Genomic DNA, 20,509 nt, shown 5'->3' on the forward strand with positions numbered 1-20,509 from the left:
TTGGTAAAAATCCAGCCTTATGATGGGGGCCTTGGAGAAGGATGTAATGACTGGTCTGAGTCTTCACGGAGTTACCAGAGTTTAAAGCAGAAGGATAGAAAGGAGGAGAGTGAATGTTCCAGGCATCTGAAATTTTCATCAAGGGCATCAGAAGTGGCTCAGTATGGCAGGCGGGCAAAAAGAAGGGGAGGAAGCTAAAAAGAGGGGCAGAGGCCAGAAGGACCTTGCATACTCTGCCAAGAAGTTTGAATTTTATTTTACAGGTGATGGGAAGCATGAAAAGATTTTCTGTGGGAGAGGGACCTAACGAGATTTTCTTACAGAAAATTTTCTTTGGTAGCACTATGGAGGGTAATTGATGGCAGGGCTGGAGACAGGGCTGAGATGGATTTCAGGGATCAACTAGGAGCCCCCCTGCCCTCAGTTATTCAGGTGAGGGAGGATGGAGGTCTGACTTATGGCTGAAGAGCCCTATTTCCATCCTCTTCTTCCACTGCCAGCTTCTCATCACCTCCAACACCGTCACATGCTCCTTCAGGAGACAGGTCTGAGGGTGCTGAGGAGGAACAGAACACGCCAGCCACGAGAGTGCTTCAGAAATACTTGGTATCTTAGTTGGGCCACTCTGAAAGGCAAAGTGACATTTTCCAGAAGGTCCATGTGCAGAAGCTTCCTCGCTCCCCACCCCTCCCAAAGAAGCACTAAATGACTCTTTGATGCCACAGTCCTTGAGCCACCTCACTTCTTGCAGCAGATTCTGTGCCCACCTTCCACTTTGTACTTTTTCAGCAAGGGAGTGAAAAAGAAGAAGCCAAGGGAAAAGAGGAAGGTGTTGTAAAGGAGCAAGGCAGACGAGGAGGACCCCTTATTTATCTCATTCATGAATAATAAGAAGAGTTAAAGCTGTTGAAAGAAGAGAAGCTGTTTACATGGCCGCATTATCAGAACTCAAAAAAGATTAGGACAGATAGATGCCCATGGATATTTGCTCAGCTTATTTAAGAAGGAAGATCCTCTTTCCTTTCACTCTCTAGCCCGCATCTGATGGGAGTTAGAAGGAGCAAACCCAGGTGTCTGGCTGGCTCAGTTAGTAGAGCATGTGACTCTTGATCTATAAGGGTCATGAGTTCAATCAAGCCTCACATCAGGTGTGGAGCCTACTTAAATTTAAAAAAAAAAAAAAAGGAGGAGCAAACCTTAGATTTTATTTATTTGAGAGCGAGAGCAAGCATGAGCCGGGGGAGTGGGGTGGGGTGGGGTGGGGTTGGGGGGAGGGGAGGAGCAGAGGGAAAGAGAGAGAGAGGGAGAAGCAGACTAACTGATGAGCAGGGAGCCCAACGAGGGGCTTGATTCCAGGGTCCTGGGATTATGACCTGAGCCAAAGGCAGACAGTTACCCCACTGAGCCACCCAGGTGCCCCTCCCCTAGGTTCTTCACCTTGGCTATACATTGAAACTAACTGATAATTAAAGAAAAACGCAAAAAACCCACAAACCTGATGCCTGAATCATACCCCAAGAGATTCTAATTTAATTAGTCTAGAGTGTGGTCTTGGAATTGGTCTTTCCAGAGTTCCCTGGGTAATCTGAATGTACAGGTGGGCTGAGAACCACTGTTCTAGACTGGGGGTCAGCAATGTTTTCTGTAATAGGCCAGAGAGTAAATATTTTATGTTTTGTGGGCCACATGGTCTCTCTTGCAACTACTCTGCTTTGCTGTTGTATTAAGAAAGTAGCCATAGACAGTATGTACAGGAACGGCTATGTTCTAATAAAACCCTGGTCTGGCTCATGAGCCTTAATTTATTGACCTTTGCTCTAGAAGCATACTCCAAAGGTTGGGTGGGTTGTTTAGGTTGCTGACTCTGGTATGGAGAAAATAGGAAAAATATCCTAGTTGTAAAAAGAATTTGGCATTTGGATGAATGTTCTAGCTTTCTTTTAATAAAATGAGATATGTTTCTGAGTTCCATTTGATAAAATACTTTCATTAACCTACTATGCTGTTTGACTTTTTAGGGAGACCATGTGTGATTTTTGTGTTTTGAAGGAAAAAAAAATCCATTAAGTTACTAAAAAGAGATAATTACAGGGGTGCCTGGGTAGCTCAGTCGTTAAGCGTCTGCCTTCGGCTCAGATCATGATCCCAGAGTCCTGGGATCGAGCCCCGCATCGGGCTCCCTGCTCAGCGGGGAGCCTGCTTCTCCCTCTCCCACTTCCCCTGCTTGTGTTCCCTCTCTCGCTCTGTCTCTCTCTGTCAAATATATAAAATCTTTAAAAAAAAAGAGATAATTACAACCTGCAGTGGTGAAGAGAAAGATTAATCATGACAGATAGACACTTCAACTTAGAACCTAAACCAAGACAGAAAAGCTAAAACCCAAATGAAAAGACAGTCTCTACAGAGTCAGGGAGGTCAACTGGTGGCCTGGTAAGTTTTGTGTGTTCTCCAATTTCCTTGGCTAGAATTCAACCATGAGCTTGTTTTTCATTTGTCTGTTTTTCTGTTATTGTTTTGTTTTGAATTATACGTGAAGAATCAGTTTTAATTTATGCTGTCATTTTATTCTGGAGAAATCTGGAGAAGGCAAAGACACATTAGAAAAATGAACTTTTTGCCCAATTATTAAGTTTCTCTCCTGCCCTCGCTGCTTTCATCACTCTCTATAGAAGGGGAGTCAGGCTGCAAATCGCGCTCCTTATAATCAAGGCCAGAGGATCTATGTGGGTTATGCGGTCCTCACCTTTATCCTATCGATGTTGGCTTCCATCTTCAGCTGTTCTACCAGCTTCCTGGCTTGTGCTATGCTGGCGGTGTTGTTGCTGGCCATTGGAATGCTGGGTGGGTTTTTCAGATACACTGGAAAAGAACACAGGAAGAAAGAATGCATCAGAGAATTCAGGAGCTGCCAAACATGCAGGTTCATCATCATGGGGGAACTTCAAAAGAGTGGCTGTGGTCAGGCCTGGCTCTCTCAGCCCTCTACATCCCCAATCCAGCACCGAGTCTGATTGCAGGCAGACCAGGGGATGAGGTGTGCTTTTCCAAACACCACTCCCCCACCCCACCCCACCTCACCCCAACACACACACACACACACACACACACACACACACACACACACACACACACACCCCCCTCTGCACTTCCATCCCTTCTTCTGGGAAAAACAATGAAGAATTGTTTACCAAATCAGTTAGAATAAGATGTGCTGCTGAATTAAGAAAGCAAGTCACTAAAATTATCTTAATGTATGAAATGAGCTCAAAATGGTAAGGTTGACAGTATGTATTATAACTGCTGTTATTTCTCAGGTACTACTATTGTCAGATACTCTGTTTAGGTGCCCTCAGATGATGAAGAATGAAAGGCAAGCAGAGAGGAATGGTAAATTAAATAATCCTTTAGGACTAAAGACACCAAGTTTACAGTGTTCTCCTGATGGGCTCCAACACCAACTTTCTAGTTAACTGTAACCACCTCAGTCTATTATACTGCAGAGACACTGCATAGGATGTGTGGCTTTTCAGCCACAGTGTTGTTTATCCAGCATTTTAAAGAATAGCCTTTTCTCTCTATTCTATTTGAAATATGGCTAGACACAACTATTTACTTAACTCACAATTCTTCATCTGTAATGTCAAGGGGGAAGGATTGCCATGTCTAAATTGTTAATTACATCAATGAGTTCACCAGAATTCTGTATTCAGTATAACGGACTTATTACTTTTATAAATATGGAAATGGAACACAAATGTTTAGAGAGTGGAATTCTGTATTTATGTAAATTATGAGATGGTTTCTTCGCCTCTGGCTTTGCCAGATCTCCTCCCCATCATTTCCCCTACCCCCTTCAAGTCCTATCCCAATTTCATTTCTCTTCTAATTCTTCCTTGACCCACTATCTCAGTTTATTTTTGTTGTTCATTTCAGAAAGTACCCTATTTTATTTTTGGTGCCCATTTCCTCCACATTCTGATTGGGTCTCGCTCCATGTCAAGGTGCCATATGCTATTTCAGGACTGTCTGTGTTAATGTGCCCTTTGAGGTCACTGACACCCTACAGTGAAGCGATGTCTGAGAGCAGCAATTTAGCTAGAGTGCATGACCCAAGAAATGAGAGGCATTAAAGCCTTGCTTCAGTCAACAGTCGAATCTTGTTCTGAAGACATATTAAAAAACATGACTTCTGTTAGCTTTGGGGAATATTTTTATCCAGGGATAAAGTAAAATCAGGCTACCATCTCAAAAAGGAAAGAAGACACATAGAAAACCTGAGGAAGGAAATATAACCCATAGTACGTTCAATACAAGACTGTTACTTATTCAGTAAAATCAAAAAACAATTTTTAATTGTTAACACCAAAAGAGCATAAATATGTAAATTATCTTCTTTGGTTCTTATATCTTGGTATCTTGTTCTTCAAGACAAAAAAAGAAATTATGTATAACTCTCTGTAAACAAAGAGGTCCCTTCATAGTGAGCGTTATTTTATAAAGAATACCGCCCAATCAGCCACCCCAACAGCATAGCATTTACAGTATCACTGGAAGATAATTAACTGTTCCCTCAACTTATTTTCAAAGGCATCAGAGACAATAAAATGGAAAGGAAGACTGAAGGGATTTTGAAGCCACAAAGATCTCTGAGCTCTACTTTCATATGCTTGAAGATCAGCGGAGGGATCTTTATGTAAAAACAAAAAAAAAAAACAAGAAGAGGCTTTAACAACTATGATTTCATCAGCATAATTAGGGACCCAATCATCTCAGCCCCACAGGAAAATTACATGTCCCCAAACTGAACAAAAATCTAACACCCTTGCAAAATGTTACAGGACCAAGATGGAATCGTGACTTACCCAGAAGGGTATTTATCCAAAGTTGGAAGTAGTCGTGATCTATAAGACCCTGGACACTGTTCTGTGATGCTAACATTTCTTCCAAACTGGAATTTATCAGACTAGAATACAGATTATCACAGAATTACCAAATCCTCATTGGGCCTGAGGGAGCTTTGGGAGTCTGGCCAGCTATTTATCTGCCCTTGAATATCCAAAGCAGATCACATAGTAACCTGTGTCAGAAACCATAGCTTGCCTCCAAATACCGCATCTCCTCTTTTTCATTAGTAATAACAATTTTTTTTTTATCTTTTTAACGGAGACCACAAGAACCTGAATTTTAGCTGGGCATACTTTACTGAAATATACATTCTTCAGCCTCCCTTGCAGGTCGGTATAGTTATATGACCAAGTTTTGGCCAATGAGATATAAGCGGAAGTGCCCTTGAAAAGCGGGAGGTGTGCTCTTTGCCTCCCTTTCCTTCAGATACTGGCCTGGAAGACAGTCTTGTTGACCATAGTGCTCCACCTTGAACTTTTAGGTTTACACTCTAGGGTGAGCAGGAAGGATCTGGGTGCGTACTGACACTGTGGAGCCACCATGCCAGTAGTGAACTGGCTATCATCTACGTGAAGAGAAGTAAGTACCTACTTTGCTTATACCACCATTATTAAGAGTATTTCTGCCATTGGACAATAGATCTGCCATTAACTGAGTAAATGACCCATTATTTTCACTTGAGTATCTAGGAAAGTCTATGTTCTAATGCCTGTTCATGTTCCCTGGGAAAGCTATGGCTGTCCCAAGGAGATTAAGATAGAAAGTGTATGAGTTTTCTATTGCTACGATATATTACTACAAATGTAGGAGCTTAAATACTAGGAATTTATTATCTTATAGTCCTGGAGGTCAGAAACCTGAAATAGGTCTCACTGGGCTAAAATCAAGGTGTCAGCAGAACTGCATTCCTTCTGGGCGCCTGGGTGGCTCAGTTGGTTAAGCGACTGCCTTCGGCTCAGGTCATGATCCTGGAGTCCCGGGATCGAGTCCCGCATCGGGCTCCCCGCTCAGTGGGGAGTCTGCTTCTCCCTCTGACCCTCTTCCCTCTCGTGCTATCTCTCATTCTCTCTCTCTCTCTCTCTCTCAAATAAATAAATAAAATCTTTTAAAAAAAAAAAAAAAAAAAAAAAAAAGAACTGCATTCCTTCTGGAGTCTGTAAGGGAAAATCTGTTTCCTTGCCTCTCCCTACCTTCTAGGAGCTACTGGCATTCCTTGGCTCTTGCCCTATTCCTCATTTTCAAAGCCAGGAGAGGTGAGTTGAGTTATTCTTATATCACATCACTCTGACCTCTTCTGTAGTTACATCCCCCTCTGACTTTGCTCTGCTCCCTCCTTCCACTTTTAAGAACCTTGCAACTCTACCGGGCCCCCTCAGATAACCCAGGACAATCTCCCTATCTTTAGGTCAGCTGCCTAGCAACCTTAATTCCATCTGCAACCTTAATTGCCCTTTGCCATGTAACACAACATAGCCACACGTTCCAGGAATGGAGACATGGACATCTTTGGGGTACTTCATTCTACCTACCATGGAAGAAGACCTCTGCACAGGCAGAAAAGAGAAGTGGGGAGATGGTGGCTGAGATAGTAAAAGAAGAGGAAAGGGGCAGGATGCAAGTCTAGAAATGCTGGGGAGAGAAAACATTTGAAACCTAAATGGACTTAGTAAGAAAAAGTAAACACAGGCTTTGGTTTTAGTTTTAGGAAGATACATCCTCAATGTTCTAGTTTTACTATATGACCCAAAAGAATCTAATGTCACCTACTAGGGATTTACCCCAAAGATACAAATGTGGTGATCCGAAGGGGCACCTGCACCACAATGTTTATAGCAGCAATGTCCACAACAGCCAAACTATGGAAAGAGCCCAGATTTCCATTGACAGATGAATGGCTAAAGAAGATGTGGTATATATATATATACAATGGAAGACTACTCAGCCATCAAAAAAATGAAATTATTGCCATTTGCAATGATGTGGATGGAAGTAGATGGTATTATGCTAAGCGAAATAAGTTAGAGAAAGACAATTATTATCTCACTCATATGTGGAATTTAAGAAATAAAACAGAGCATAGGGGAGAGGAAAAATAGGGGAAGAGAGGAAAAAATAAAACAAAATGAAACCAGAAAGGAGGACAAGCCATAAGAGACTCTTAATCATAGGAAACAAACTGACAGTTGCTGGAAGGGAGGGGGGTGGGGGGATAGGGTAGGGTAACTGGGTGATGGACATTAAGAAGGTCACGTGATGTAATGAGCACTGGGTATTATATAAGATTGATGAATCGCTGACCTCTACCTCTGAAACTAATAATACATTATATGTTAATTGAATTTAAATTTTAAAAAAGTCCAGTGTCACACTTATTGATTTATTAAAAGATTTATTTGTTTATTTGAGAAAGAGAGAAAGAAAGAGGGTGTGAGAGAGAGCGAGCGAGCAGGCAAGCATGAGCAGGAGGGGCAGAAGGAGAGGAGAATCTCAAGCAGACTCCATGCTGAGTACAGAGCCTGACTCGGGGCTCAGTCCCAGGACCCTGAGATCATGACCTGAGCCAAAACCAAGAGTGGGACACCTAACCCACTGTGCCACCCAGGCGCCCCAAACTTTTAGAATCACTTTGTGCATTTTCTTCTTTTTCATATCTAGCTGCTTTCCCATAAAATCCTCCTCCTGAAGACTGAAAGTGCCATAGATTCCTAGACCAGTGTTCCAAACAAATATGTGTTTTCCCAAAAAGTGGCTATGGTAAATAAGAAAAGTTAGCCTGTCTTCTAAGCTTGAGGCATTTGGACAATGCATCACATACATGCACACACACATGCATACACTCAGAACCCTTTTCATCTTATAAAACTGAAACTCTGTACCCAATAAATGTAAGTCCCATTCTTTCCTCCCCTCAGCCCTAGAAACCACCTTCTACTCTCTGTTTCTATGATTCTGGCTACTCTAGGTATCTCATCGAACTGGAATCTTACAGTATTTATCTTTGTATGATTGGCTTATTTAACTGAGCATAATGCCCTCAAGTTTCATCTGTGCTGTAGCGTGTGTCAGAATCTCCTTCCTCTTGGGGGCGCCTGGGTGGCTCAGATGGTTAAGCGTCTGCCTTCGGCTCAGGTCATGATCCCAGGGTCCTGGGATCGAGTTCCGCATCAGGCTCCCTGCTCCTTGGGAGCCTGCTTCTCCCTCTGCCTCTCTCTCTCTCTCTCTCTGTCTCTCATGAATAAATAAATAAAATCTTTAAAAAAAAAAAAAAAGAATCTCCTTCCTCTTTAAGGCTGAATAATATTCCACTACATGTATATACCAAATTTTGCTTATTCATTCATCTGTCGATAGGCACTTCCATTGCCTCATTTTAGCTACTGTGAATAATACTCCTATGAACATGGATGTACAAATATCTCTTCAAGACCCTACTTTCAATTTTTTTGGATATAGATGTAGAAGTGGAATTTCTGGGTCATATGGTAAATCTATTTTTAACTTCTTGAGGAATAGCCATCCTGATTTTCGTAGCAGCTATGCCATTTCACATTCCCACCAAAAGTGCACAAGGGATCCAATTTCTCATCTTCCCAACACTATTTTCCATTTTTGGGTTTTTTTGTTTGTTTGGTTGGTTTTTTGGTAGTAGTCATCTTAATGGGTGTGAGGTGATATCTCATTGTGGTTTTGATTTACATTCTCTAATGATTAGTGATGTTGAGCATTTTTCATTTACTTATTGACCATTTGCATATCTCCTTTGGAGAAATATCTATTCAAGTCCTTTGCCCATTTAAAAAAAATATTTTATTATTTTTAAGGGATCTCCACACCCAATGTGGGGCTCAAACCCACAACCCTGAGATCAAGGGTAGCATGCCCCACCAACTGGGCCAGTCAGGCGCCCCTCCCCCCACCTTTGCTTATTTTTGAATCAGGTTTTTTGTTGTTGAGTTTTAGCTCTCTATATACTCTGGATATTAATCTCTCCTCAAATATATGGGATTTGGAAACATTTTTTTTCATTCCATAGATTGCCTTTTCACTCTGTTAATAGTGTGCTTTGATGCACAAGAGTTTTTAATTTTCATAAAGTCCAATTTTCTTTTGTTGCCTGTGCCTCTGGTGTCATATCCAGGAAATCACTGCCAAATCCAATGTTGTGAAGTTTCTGCCCTATGTTTCCTTCTGAGAGTTTTATAGTTTTAGCTCTTACATTTACGTCTTTGATGTACTTTGAGTTAATTTTTGTATATGGTGTTGGATAAGGGTTCAACTTCGTTCTTTTGCATGCGTATATCTAGTTTTCGTAGTACCATTTGTTGAAAGATTGTCTTTTCCAAGTTGAATGGTTTTGTCTCCCTTGTTGAAAAATCATTTAACCGTGTATGTGAGCATTTATTTCTGGGCTCTCTAGTCCTAGGTTAATTCTATTCTAAGTCCCTATATATTTTATTATTTTTGACACGATTGTCAAATGGAATTGTTTCCTTAATATCCTTTCCAGATTGTTCATTGTTAGTGTATATAAGTGCTATATCACAGATTCCTAATGGGGGAGACAAAAACTTTTGTCTTTTGTCCCTACCTGAGCTGACAGCAATTGCATGCAATGAGAAATGTCGAGAAAACAGTGCTGCACCTTGTGAGCATTATCAGGCCAAGAGAAGGTGTTGATAGAGTCCTTTTAGGTGCTTAGGCAGAAGCATAGATGCATATCAGATATCCTTTGCTAATGTTCCTGTTTCATTTTAGATCTGACTGAAATTGGGCAGACATTTTTTTAAGAGGGAAGGAAATGGTTTGAATATACCAACCACTGAAATAGCTAAAAGTAAAATTCTGCTGAAAAGATCACGTAGACAAAGCTTTAAAACACACACACACACCCCTTTTAAAAAACAAACAACAAAAAACTTTTAGTTAAAAAGAGAGGGTGATTAATTTCTATACACTGCTTCCCCCTCACCCTATCAGCTAGTCTTTGGACTGCCTTGCGATATACCATAGTTTACCTTTGCAGGGGCCCAGCCTGGCCCTGGAACCATCAGAGGCCCACCTCAAAGATGCACCCAGCTGTGGACTCTAACTCTTCTAGAAATCAGTGAGGCAAAGGGAAATAGAGTCAGCACCTGGTTCTCCTAGGGAGAGTCTGGGTTCCTGAGCTCACTTCTGGAACCTCAAAACATCTCTGGGACTCAGCCAGGGTGATGATCAAAGGTTGGTAGTGCTGGCATGACACTCTTCAGTCCAGCGAGCCATCTTCAGCCCAGCAATTGGTAGCCCCTCCCAAGTACTGAAATGGGTGGTTACACAACTCTGAATTTGAATCGGAGAACTATAATGCTACAGATTCTTTCAGAACTCCACAGCCACGATCTCTTTTCAAAATTCGAACAATCTACCCTCTGGAAATTCTAAATGGGATTCAACCTATTCTCCAAGCCCCACACTAGACACACTGGCAACGGTTCTCAACCAGAGGAAGTGCTACCACTTAGGAAGCATTTGGAAATGTGTGGGCGTGGCCAAATAACTGTGGGTTATGACAGTAATTAGGGGTGCTAATGGCATTTAGAGAGCGGAGGCAGAAACTCTAATGCCCTGTGGAGTGCCAGGCAACAATGAACTGCACTGCTCCCAGCCCCTCAGTGAGAAAGGACACTGAAAAAAACAGCCATAGATCCATGCATGAAAAGTCTGCTCAAAGAAAGTACTCCACAAGGAAAGGTTCAAGTAAATTGGCTTTTATATTATGTTTTAGGATCCCTATTACCTTCCCAGGGATGAATAAATGTTAAGTGCTCATAATTATCATTAGCATTATTATGCTTTATGGATATTAGTCCCTGCTGATTTAAAAGAGAGCACAATCTCTTGCAGTGTGCTGGTGGAATGAGAATATGCTGGGTCATATCTGCCAGTGAGCAAAAAGAATACAACCAAAGCTCCTAGAACAATTATAGAGCTTGTGTGAGAGAGATTGGTAGGACTCTGGGAGAATGTTCTAATTATCCCACCTGAATTCCAAGCCCAAGAATCATACAGAAGGCATTTTAGTCTTTTCACTGATGAGAGGAGCATCCCTCCCCCTACCCCTGAACATGAGAGATAGGCTTGTTATAGAATAATAACCATTAGATGAGTTTTCTTTTTCTAAAAATACATCCAGCATTTTCATTTCTTTCAGGAGGAACTTTTCTGTTAAGAAACCATACATTCTCTTGTCATTTCGGCTTGGGAGTAAACACACAACTCCTTATTTCTGCGGCACAAAGATAAATAAATGTTTTGATAATGAGACCTTTGCGTTAGAGAGTATAGGCTAATTGTGGAGGATGCCATTCTTTTCAGGTTCTAATGGTGTTTTTTAAGCACGGCATCCATTCTTCGTTCTGGCCTTTCATTTTAATTACAACTGTGTGTTTCTCAGAACTGTGTTTTGATATTTGCAGTTGGTGCTAAGGGGGCTTGGGCTTGATTTACTTGTTTTATATATTTACAGGTTAGGATGACACTGGCAATAAAACAAACAATTCTAGGTCTCGAAAACAAATCAGAAGTTTACAGTCTCCCGCTCACTTGATGATATCTTTATTATTCTCATTTGTCAGTGAGCCGTATCGTTGGTGAGCGGTTGTTAGCTTCTTTTGAATTAGAGGACTAATTTCTAACAATTTCAATTTACAGTTCTTCAGCGCCTCTACAGTTAGTCACCTGGGTAAATGTCTCTGTTAACTGTTCATAACTCAGCACAAGTTTACCTTGGTCATTTTGCCAAACTCATCTTTTGTTGTTTTGTTTTTTGGATCCCTACTCTAATTTATTCTGTAGCAAGTAAGAACACCATCATCAAATTGATGAGAGTATAGATACAGAGTCCAGGGAAGGGCTTTCACAGTCAGAACACAAGTGAATTTCTGAGTTGTGGCTGCAATGTGAGTTGAATAATAATCGTAAAAACAGCCCGCCCGGTTTCACGGTACTTTTTTTTTTGTGAGATATCTTTTCCTATTACCAGCTGACCACTTTGACCTGAACATACCAAAATAGCACATTTCCATGTCTACTAATCAGCAAACACTAATTTCTTTTTGGTTCTCCCACCACTAGGGATATTTTAAATCAACAGAGGATTTATTTGTGAAGCTTGTTGCTTCTCCCTTAACACTTTCAAGCCCTAGAGTGTCAGGGCTGGAATCCACCTCACATGCTCACTCTTTCCTAATCATGTGTTTCAACAACTGGAGCCGTCACAAAGATATCTTTTGGGTGTCACAATGTCCTGGTTTCCTCACTTGCCTTTGCTCGTTTTTGAGCAGCCGTGTGGAGGCTGCAGGTGGCAAATAAAAAAGAGATGAGAATGGGGAGGGGGGGTCAGAGAAGGGGTAGGATAACAGATGTCCACACAGACTTTGACCGGGAAGCATTTGGGGATGGAAGGTATGAAATGATATTGGACTCCAGGGGGCGCTGGTTGGTATTTGAATAGGGGAGGGGAGAGCCAGGAAGGGGAGGGGAGTCAGGGGAAGGGAGAAGAGGCACAGGAAGATAACCTCCCCTGTGGAGATGCAGGGGGCTCATGAGCACCCAGAATGCAGACAGCTAGATGGCACAATGCTGGCTAAGGATGGATTTGTAAATAAAACAAAACTGGAGTCTTCCAAGCACCTTCCCCCTCCTCCTCTCTCCCCTCCCCATCTTTCAGGGCTTCTCATTTCTGGGAATTTGATTTTACAGGCCCCACAAGCTCTGTTCTTTCTCAGAGGACGTTCTCAGAGGACCAGGAACTCATACTAAAAATGAGTCTTAGCTTCTAAACCAAGGGCTTGCCATGTGCCAGGCTCTGGGCCAAGTTCCTGTTTCATCCTTACAACCCCAGGGACGTAAGAAGTGCATCCCTACCTGAAGGAAACCAGGGCTTGGATTAAGTCAGAACATTAGAGAGACAGGTGTTTCTAAAACAAGCCCCCCCCCCCCCCGCCCAATCAGGGAAAGCTGTTCTTCCAGCCCTTCTCAATTCACATTTTCAGATGCAGCAGACTGAGCCTAATCTGGGGGCTGTGGTATATGTTTGGCCGTTTCACAAACATAACAGCAATTTTTACGGTCTTTGTAGCTAGAGAGAGAGAGCTAATGGGAATGAGATCTAGTGCAGAAGTTGTACCAAACAAAAATGCTACGGGGCCAATGGGGAAGAACATGAACCAAGGGACCAACATATCAACTTAAACTCTACTCTGGACTATTTCCATGTGGTTTTGCTGGGACGTTGCCACTTACCAAATGGGAGAAAGACAAGATTGTGTCTGATTTCCCTCAAATCAGCATGGGAGCCGTCTATGCTGTGTAGGTGGAGAGTAAGACACAACACGGCTTCCCTGACTTACTTGGGTGCCAGAAACCATTATTTGAAATGACAGCTCTCTGCTTTCCAGTAAACTGCTGTTTTTGAAACAACATCTCTGTGAGATGCAGCCTTCTGCTTGGAAAGAGCATCACTGGTTAGCTGCTTTTAACCACCTTGACAAAAACATAGCCCTTGAAAAATGCTGGCTCAAAATCATGGGTTTCACAGATTTTGTAAAATGAAACTGAAATGAATAGACCATGCCGCAACTTAAAAATGACACGTGAGCTTGAGTTTTTATCTGAGCCCTGGATAATGCAAGGGGCTGTGTCCACAAATGGGAGCTGGCATTCTGAGATGTTAGATGGGCTTTGATTGCTCGAAGGCAAAAAGACTCATATTTTGTATGGCATAAGCTGGATTTTCTTTAAAAAAAAAAAATGGAAGCCTCGACCATGAACCAGTAAGGTTCCAACAAAAGAGAAATAATGAGCTTGTTTCCATAGAAATGGCTCTGTTAACTTTCCGCTCCTCTACAGCAGGCAAGGGGGAGCTGACAGGCAGTGGCCTTCTGCCTCCTTGTAGGAAATTATTTATTGGTTAATTAATTTCTCTAAAAAAAAACATTGCTTCAATTCTAAATCCTCAGTGGATCTCAAGCCTTAGGCAACCCCTGGAGTTCAGGGAGACTAGCCTGCCTGAGCTTTCTTGCCTCTGCTCAAATGGACCCTTAGGCTCACAAAATGGTAACATCTGAAGTCCTTTGGCTGAGCTCTTCAATGCAGCCCCTCCAGTAAGAACTGTACCCCCTCCACTGAAGTTTGCTATTACCGTGTTGTCTAGGGATATTTCCTGTGATATAAGTGACAGGTGGTACAAGAGTAGAAAAACAGTTACTAGGAGACGGTAGACCTGAATTTTGGTTCATTCTGACATTCCTAGCTGGGTTTTTTTAGTGAGAAAATCACTTCATCTTTCTGGGCCTCAGGAGCTCAGCTGGATCGTAGGACTGCACAAGTGTGCCTAATGTTTGTGACAACACATAAGTATAGAGTGCTACAGAAGGAACAGGCACAAACAGGAAATGACCTCTGCCATTTATGGAGCAACTACTAAGCTCTGTAACCTAGAAATATTACATACATAATTTCCAATCCTCACAACAAGGAACATGGAAAAGGAATCAGGGACTAGGAAAGGCAGAGGGAAAAATCCAGGATTATGACCAACTGTGCCCTCTATTAACTGGGACCTTTTTTTTGGCTGGGGGAGGTGGGTAAATCTTCACATCCCATTTTTTTTTAAAGGTTTATTTATTTGAGAGAACGAGAATGAGAGAGAGAGAGAGAGAGAGTACATGAGAGGGGGGAGGGTCAGAGGGAGAAGCAGACTCCCCGCTGAGCAGGGAGCCCGATGTAGGACTCGATCCCGGGACTCCAGGATCATGACCTGAGCCGAAGGCAGTCGCTTAACCAACTGAGCCACCCAGGCGTCCCACTTCACATCCCATTTTGAAATTTCTAATTCGCACTGATGACTTCTTAAAGAGATGGTGATTATTTGAAAATCAATTGTGATTTAAAATTAGTAAACAAGGATTTATTAAGTGCTTACAGTGTGTGACTCAGAAGCATGTGCATGTGTTAAACATAGGAAGTTTCTACGGAAACCAGCCACGAAGTAGATGTGAGAATCCTGTGGGCTCCCTCAATAATTCTAAGAAGGCGCTGCTATCTTTCACTAGTATCTTCTGGAGGGAAAGGCTCACGTCCACCTACAGCATTTGTAAGGGTTTCCTGTGGGCAGAGAATAAACTTGCAAGCCAAGCACCTGAGGCTAATTGTCTTCTGCTTCCTCCTCGGGTCTATTTCCTGTGTGTAAAGACCAGCAGAGCATCTGTGCACACACAGCAGCTTTTCCATCAAAATCTACCGCCCCACATCACTAGCTCTAACTTTCAGCCAAAAAAGCCTGTTCTCTGTTCTCCCAACACAGCCCATGCCCAAGGCAGGCATGATTTCACTACACCGCTCTTTCCCTCACGCGCACCTGTATCTTGCAGCCAGGCCCTAGCCTCTCTTCCTCGGAGAACCCCTCCTCAGCAGCTACCTACCAAAGTGACCTCCTCGGTCCCTCAAACTCGTACCAACCCAGGAGCCTGTGCTAGTAGAAACCAAGCTATTTCTCTGGCCTTTTTAACAAAATTACATGCTGTTATTATCAATTATTAGTATTTTGTCTAGGCTTCCTCCCATAAATATTTATTATACCCTATCCTTCTCTCTCCGAAGTTGCCCTGTTTGTCTGTCTTCACTGGTTGAACAGGCCAAGCCAGGTTTCACCCCAGGGCCCTTGCACTTGCTATTTCCCCTGTCTGCCAAGCTGCATTGCTCTGGCTGGTAGTGCCCACGGCTGCTGCTTTCTCCTTTGAGCTTACGTTCAAAGGCCAGGTCTCCTGGTTACACTATCTAATAAAGTGCCCTGTGTAGCCCATTGTTCTTCCAGCGCAGCACCCTGTTTATTTTTGTCCAATGCATTATAATCATCTGAAGTTACTGAATTTTTATACCATCCATCTTTCTCCTCCTCTAAATATAAACTAAGAGCAAATACTTTGTTGTGCGCACAGTAGGTACTCGATAAATATTTGTTAAATGAATGAAAGTCCTCCGTGTAGCACCCTCAGCACCCAGCCTTATGGGTATTAGATGCTTCAGTAAATGTCTGCTACTTGTGAGGATGAGTACCTGGAACACAGAATCATCCATGCCCCTCACTACAGCCCGATCAAACATTGCTCCCCAATACAGGTTGCTAACGGTGGTTTTTGTTTGGTGGCAAATTGGCTTATGGAGCATATTCCCTAAAAGGGCACCTCCCAGGCTCTTGATCTCATCTGATCTTTAAGTATCCTACCACATGATTAGGGCAAAAGATAAGCTTGTGACTTGTATCTTCTTCCCTCTCTTCATTTCCTGGCTACTGCCAAGAAAGGGACAGATCCTCAGGTAACCACATGCCCTGTGGGTTGTTTTTGGCAACATATAAATCATCAGTAACTTTTCCCAGTTGCAAAGTTACACAAACACACTGTTTGAAAGTGTAAACATCAGTCTGATGCTGAAAGCTCCTTTGTAGCTTTGGCCTCACCTTCCCCCCACCTCCACCCAAGCGGTGACCACTGGCTCAGGCAGAAACCCAGCGTGAGGCCGCAGCCCTGGAAATGCCGCACAGAAGGCTTTGGCTCCTTTTTCTTAGTTTAGTGTCAGGGACAGCAAGGAGCACATTGGTCTCAAACCGACTTTTAAAACTATCTTTAAAATATTAAAAAATAAATACTGAATTTTTGTTTTTACTTTAAAAATATTTAAATATGTAAAAGAAATACAGAGCCATTATCAGAAAGTTGGAAAATGCAGAGATTCAGAAAGCAAAATTCCCCTATAATCTACCATCAGGAGACAGCCAAATGAACCTTGCCAGTCATTTTTCAAGCGCCTTTCCCCAATTTGGAATGCTTACTTTTTGGGTGTATAGTGTCATGTTGGGAAGATAATATTAACGAATATACATAATCATTTTCTGGGCCTTGCATCAATGCTGACTTTCTGAGACGTTTTCCCATTATGCACACTGTAAGATTTATCCATCCCTCCCCCCATATCTGTAAGAGAATGAAATGATTTTAATGTTTCCCCATTACTCAACTGTCACATTTTATAACTGTCACAGAAGGGGAAGAAGGGGACCCTTCTCCACAGCACAGCTGTTTACCTGCCATCTTGGAAAGGCAAAGGGATTTGTCTGACATGTTGACCAGGAGACCATCTTACAGATACTTTTTTTAAAGTCAGGTTTATCAGGATATAATTCATATACGTTAAAATTCAACCATTTTTAGCATGCCGATGAAAGGGTTTGACAACTGTGTACGTGTAATCCTGAAACCACCTCCAAACTGCCCATACTATTTTCAGGAGCTACTTAGCTGCTTTGCTCACTTTCTTCCTTTCCTAGCCTGGCCTCCCAGAAAGCACACCTTTGAGATCAGTCCCCAGGTACCGAGAGCAGTTCCAAGAAAGCAAAGCCTGTGAACTTGACTGACCTTCCTTAACATGGAGTTCACGGAAGTATGAAATTTCAGAGCTTGGCAGGAGCCAGAAGTTATCTTGTAGGACCATCTACCCAAAACAAATCTTTTTTTATATTCACTGATTTAATATACTTTAATCACTTGTGACACAGGTTTCGAAAATACCTCTGAATGTCTGGAGCTTGTGGTTGGCACTGTGTTTTATTTAACAAGTTTAGTTCTGTTCTGGCAGCCCCTGGGGGCTCATGGCAGGAAGGCCTCTCCAGGGTGAAGGGTGAGGATTTTTATAGGAATGAGCAAGTTAAAAAATTTGCTCCAAAATGACTCCTCTGCAAATGTATACCACTAACCCTAAAAGAGAGGCCAAGTACGAGGCATTTGAAACTCACTGAAACAAGACCTTACTTCACAGATACAAAACAACAACGACAACAACAAAATTAAGGACCAGAGTGGTGAAATGAATTGCTTTCAAAACATAGCTGTAACCTAGTGTCAGAACCAAGGACTTAAACCTGCTTCCTGAGGATGTCTAATATCAGAAGAATTATTGAGGTTCAAATTTCTTCAGATTTCTCACTAAGTCCCACCCCGCCCCCAGAGAAATCCTATCAGGAGGATGGGTTGGGGGGGCAGGGAGTTGGTGAAATGAAAAAATACAATCCTACTCTCTCTGCTGACCCCTCACCATGCCATGATGATCACCACCCAACAGTGAGACTGTCTGCTCTATTAAGGCTAGAGGCACTGGGCTTACTTTTCTCACCTTATGTTTTTTTTGTACTATTTTTGTAAGAATGTAAATACCCAGCAAATTTGACTACCAAGTGCCCTGATTAGTGAGTAAATGGTATTTGCTAAGCCGATCTCTATACTTTAATAAAATAGGTTTAATGTTGTGTAGAAGGAGAAACTTATGTAGCTCTCCAAGGAAGTTTCTGGAGGCCATCTCTTTGGAACATGTGTGGTGTCTTTGGATGGGAGCATGAAGGGAAGACAGAGAGGCATGGAAGCAGGAGAGCTGTGAGGATGCTTTCTGAGCTGACATCCATGGCACCCCAAGGTACTGAACCTATGTTCACAAAGAAAATGTGGGAATCAGGGTAATGCAGAGTGCTGAATTCCAAGGCTGGAGGTCTGGATTCAAGTATCAACTTTGTCAAGGGATCACAGATGAGTCATTCTAACCCCTCTGGACCTTGGTTTCCCCTTCTGTAAAATGAAAGTGTTGAGGTGAATGATTGCTTCTTGTTAGTTGTTTTAGAGATGCTAATATGGTTTCATTCCCGTCAGTGTATCATTGAATCCCACAGGTCTAGGACTTTTTCAACACAGTTAAGTGTCAGCCCAAATTCCAAAATTAAATGTCCAAGGAGAGTGGACAAACATGCACAAAAGCCCTAAGACCAAGAGGACCCCAGCTGGTTGAAAGGAAGATTTCAAGCTTTCTATTTTCCATCTTTCCAGATCACTCCCGCTGGACCTTGATTATAAAAATTCAGGACACCCACCTGCTGAGCGTGCCTCCTTTTCACCGTCCCTCAAAACCTTCGTGTCCTCATGTGCCACCTTACCAGGCTTAGATTCCATGGTCCATTATGTGGTCCACTCCCTTCAAACTCAAAACAACACTGCCTCTTTCTCCCTCAATCATACCAGCTGATTAAAAAACCCCAACCCTGATTGAATCCAATTCCCAATCCGTCCTTGAGCAGTTTAAGAGTGCTGAGTAAAACACAACCACAAATCCACAGATATTAACTTCAAGTAAGTCCTTAGTGCTGTCCAGTTTTTCTTCCACATTTCCTTAGTCAACTTCCAGTGATGTTTTCCACACCTTTTCCTCTCTCCTCAAGCCTCTAAATCCTCCTCAATCCCCATCCTCAACCTCAGCTGATGACCTTGCTTCTCATTTACTGAAAAACAGCACCCAGCAGTACCTAGAAGAGCACGCCCATGTCCTCCCATGACCAAAGTCACCCACTCACGGGCACATGCACGTCTACGCTCATAAATACTGCCCTCTCTTCTCTTGTGATGATGAACTGCTCATGCCCTGGTTTTTGCTGTTGGTGGTGGTGGTTTCTTTTCTTTTCTTTTCTCGTTTTAATATCTTGGTGAGGAGCCCCCTTCACTTCAACACTGGCTCCCATCTTTCCTACTAAAGGCCTCGAGCATTGTCCTTTTTCTTTCATTTTCTCCTGCGTCATCTGTTTTCCTTCCTCTTTACTGGAGCAACCCCATCAGCATATAAACATGCCCAAACATCTCCCATCTTCAGAAAAACAACAAAACCTGTCCCTTGACCTTGCATGCCCTCCCAGCAAGAATCCCATTTTTCTGTTTTCCCTTACAGATGCCTTGGAAGACTTGTCTAGCCTCGCTGTATCCACTTCCCTTCCTCCATTATTTTCCTGTAGCCCCTCCAAATGGCTTCTCTTCCACTTACTTTACAGAAACTACATTTGTCTAGGGCAGCAGCAGGTCCAACTTCCAGTTTTCCAAATCCAATGATGACTTCTCAGTCCTCTCCTTACTTGACATATTTTTCAGTCCGCTGTGGCTGCTGGAACCCACTACCACAAACTCAATGGCTTAAAACAACAGAGATTTAGGGGCGCCTGGGTGGCTCAGTCAGTTAAGCGGCTGCCTTCGGCTCAGGTCATGGTCCCAAGGTCCTGGGATCGAGCCCCGCATCGGGCTCCCCGCTCAGCGGGAAGCCTGCTTCTCCCTCTCCCCCTCCCCCTGCTTGTGTTCCCTCTCTCGCTGTCTCTCTCTGTCAAATAAATAAAATCTTTAAAAAAAAAAAAAACAAAACAGAAATTTATTCTTTCACAGTTCTGGAAGATAGCAATTCAAAATCAGTTCCACTGAAGGGAGAGTAAGGTGCCATCAGGGCCATGATCTCTCCTGGACTCTCAAGGGAAGAACCCATTTCTAGCCTCTTCTAGCTTCTGGTGGCTGCTGGAGATCCCTGACTTGTGGTTCCATCACTCCAGGCTCTGCCTCTGTGGTCACATTGCCTTTTTCTCTTCTGTGTGTTATCTCCCTCAGCCTCTCTCTTGTAAGGATACTTATCATTGGATTTGGAGCTCACCAAGGTAATCTAGGATAATGACTCCATGTCAAGAACTTAATCACATCTGCAAAGACTCTTTACC

The 20,509-nt window shown here is 42.7% G+C and overlaps 1 protein-coding gene across 2 annotated transcripts in view; it reads right to left on the reverse strand.

Moving 5' to 3' along the window:
* GNG2 (G protein subunit gamma 2) overlaps window positions 1-20,509 on the reverse strand; it is a 124,222-nt gene that overhangs the window by 28,918 nt on the left and 74,795 nt on the right. For both annotated transcript variants that reach the window (XM_027571988.1, XM_027571989.1), the window contains exon 3: window positions 2,744-2,859. In XM_027571988.1, the coding sequence (XP_027427789.1) occupies window positions 2,744-2,830 (87 nt within the window). In that variant the 5' untranslated portion in view covers window positions 2,831-2,859. The remainder of the gene's footprint in view (window positions 1-2,743; window positions 2,860-20,509) is intronic.

Source organism: Zalophus californianus, chromosome 6 (assembly GCF_009762305.2).
Source record: "Zalophus californianus isolate mZalCal1 chromosome 6, mZalCal1.pri.v2, whole genome shotgun sequence".
Taxonomy (NCBI): Eukaryota; Metazoa; Chordata; class Mammalia; order Carnivora; family Otariidae; genus Zalophus; species Zalophus californianus.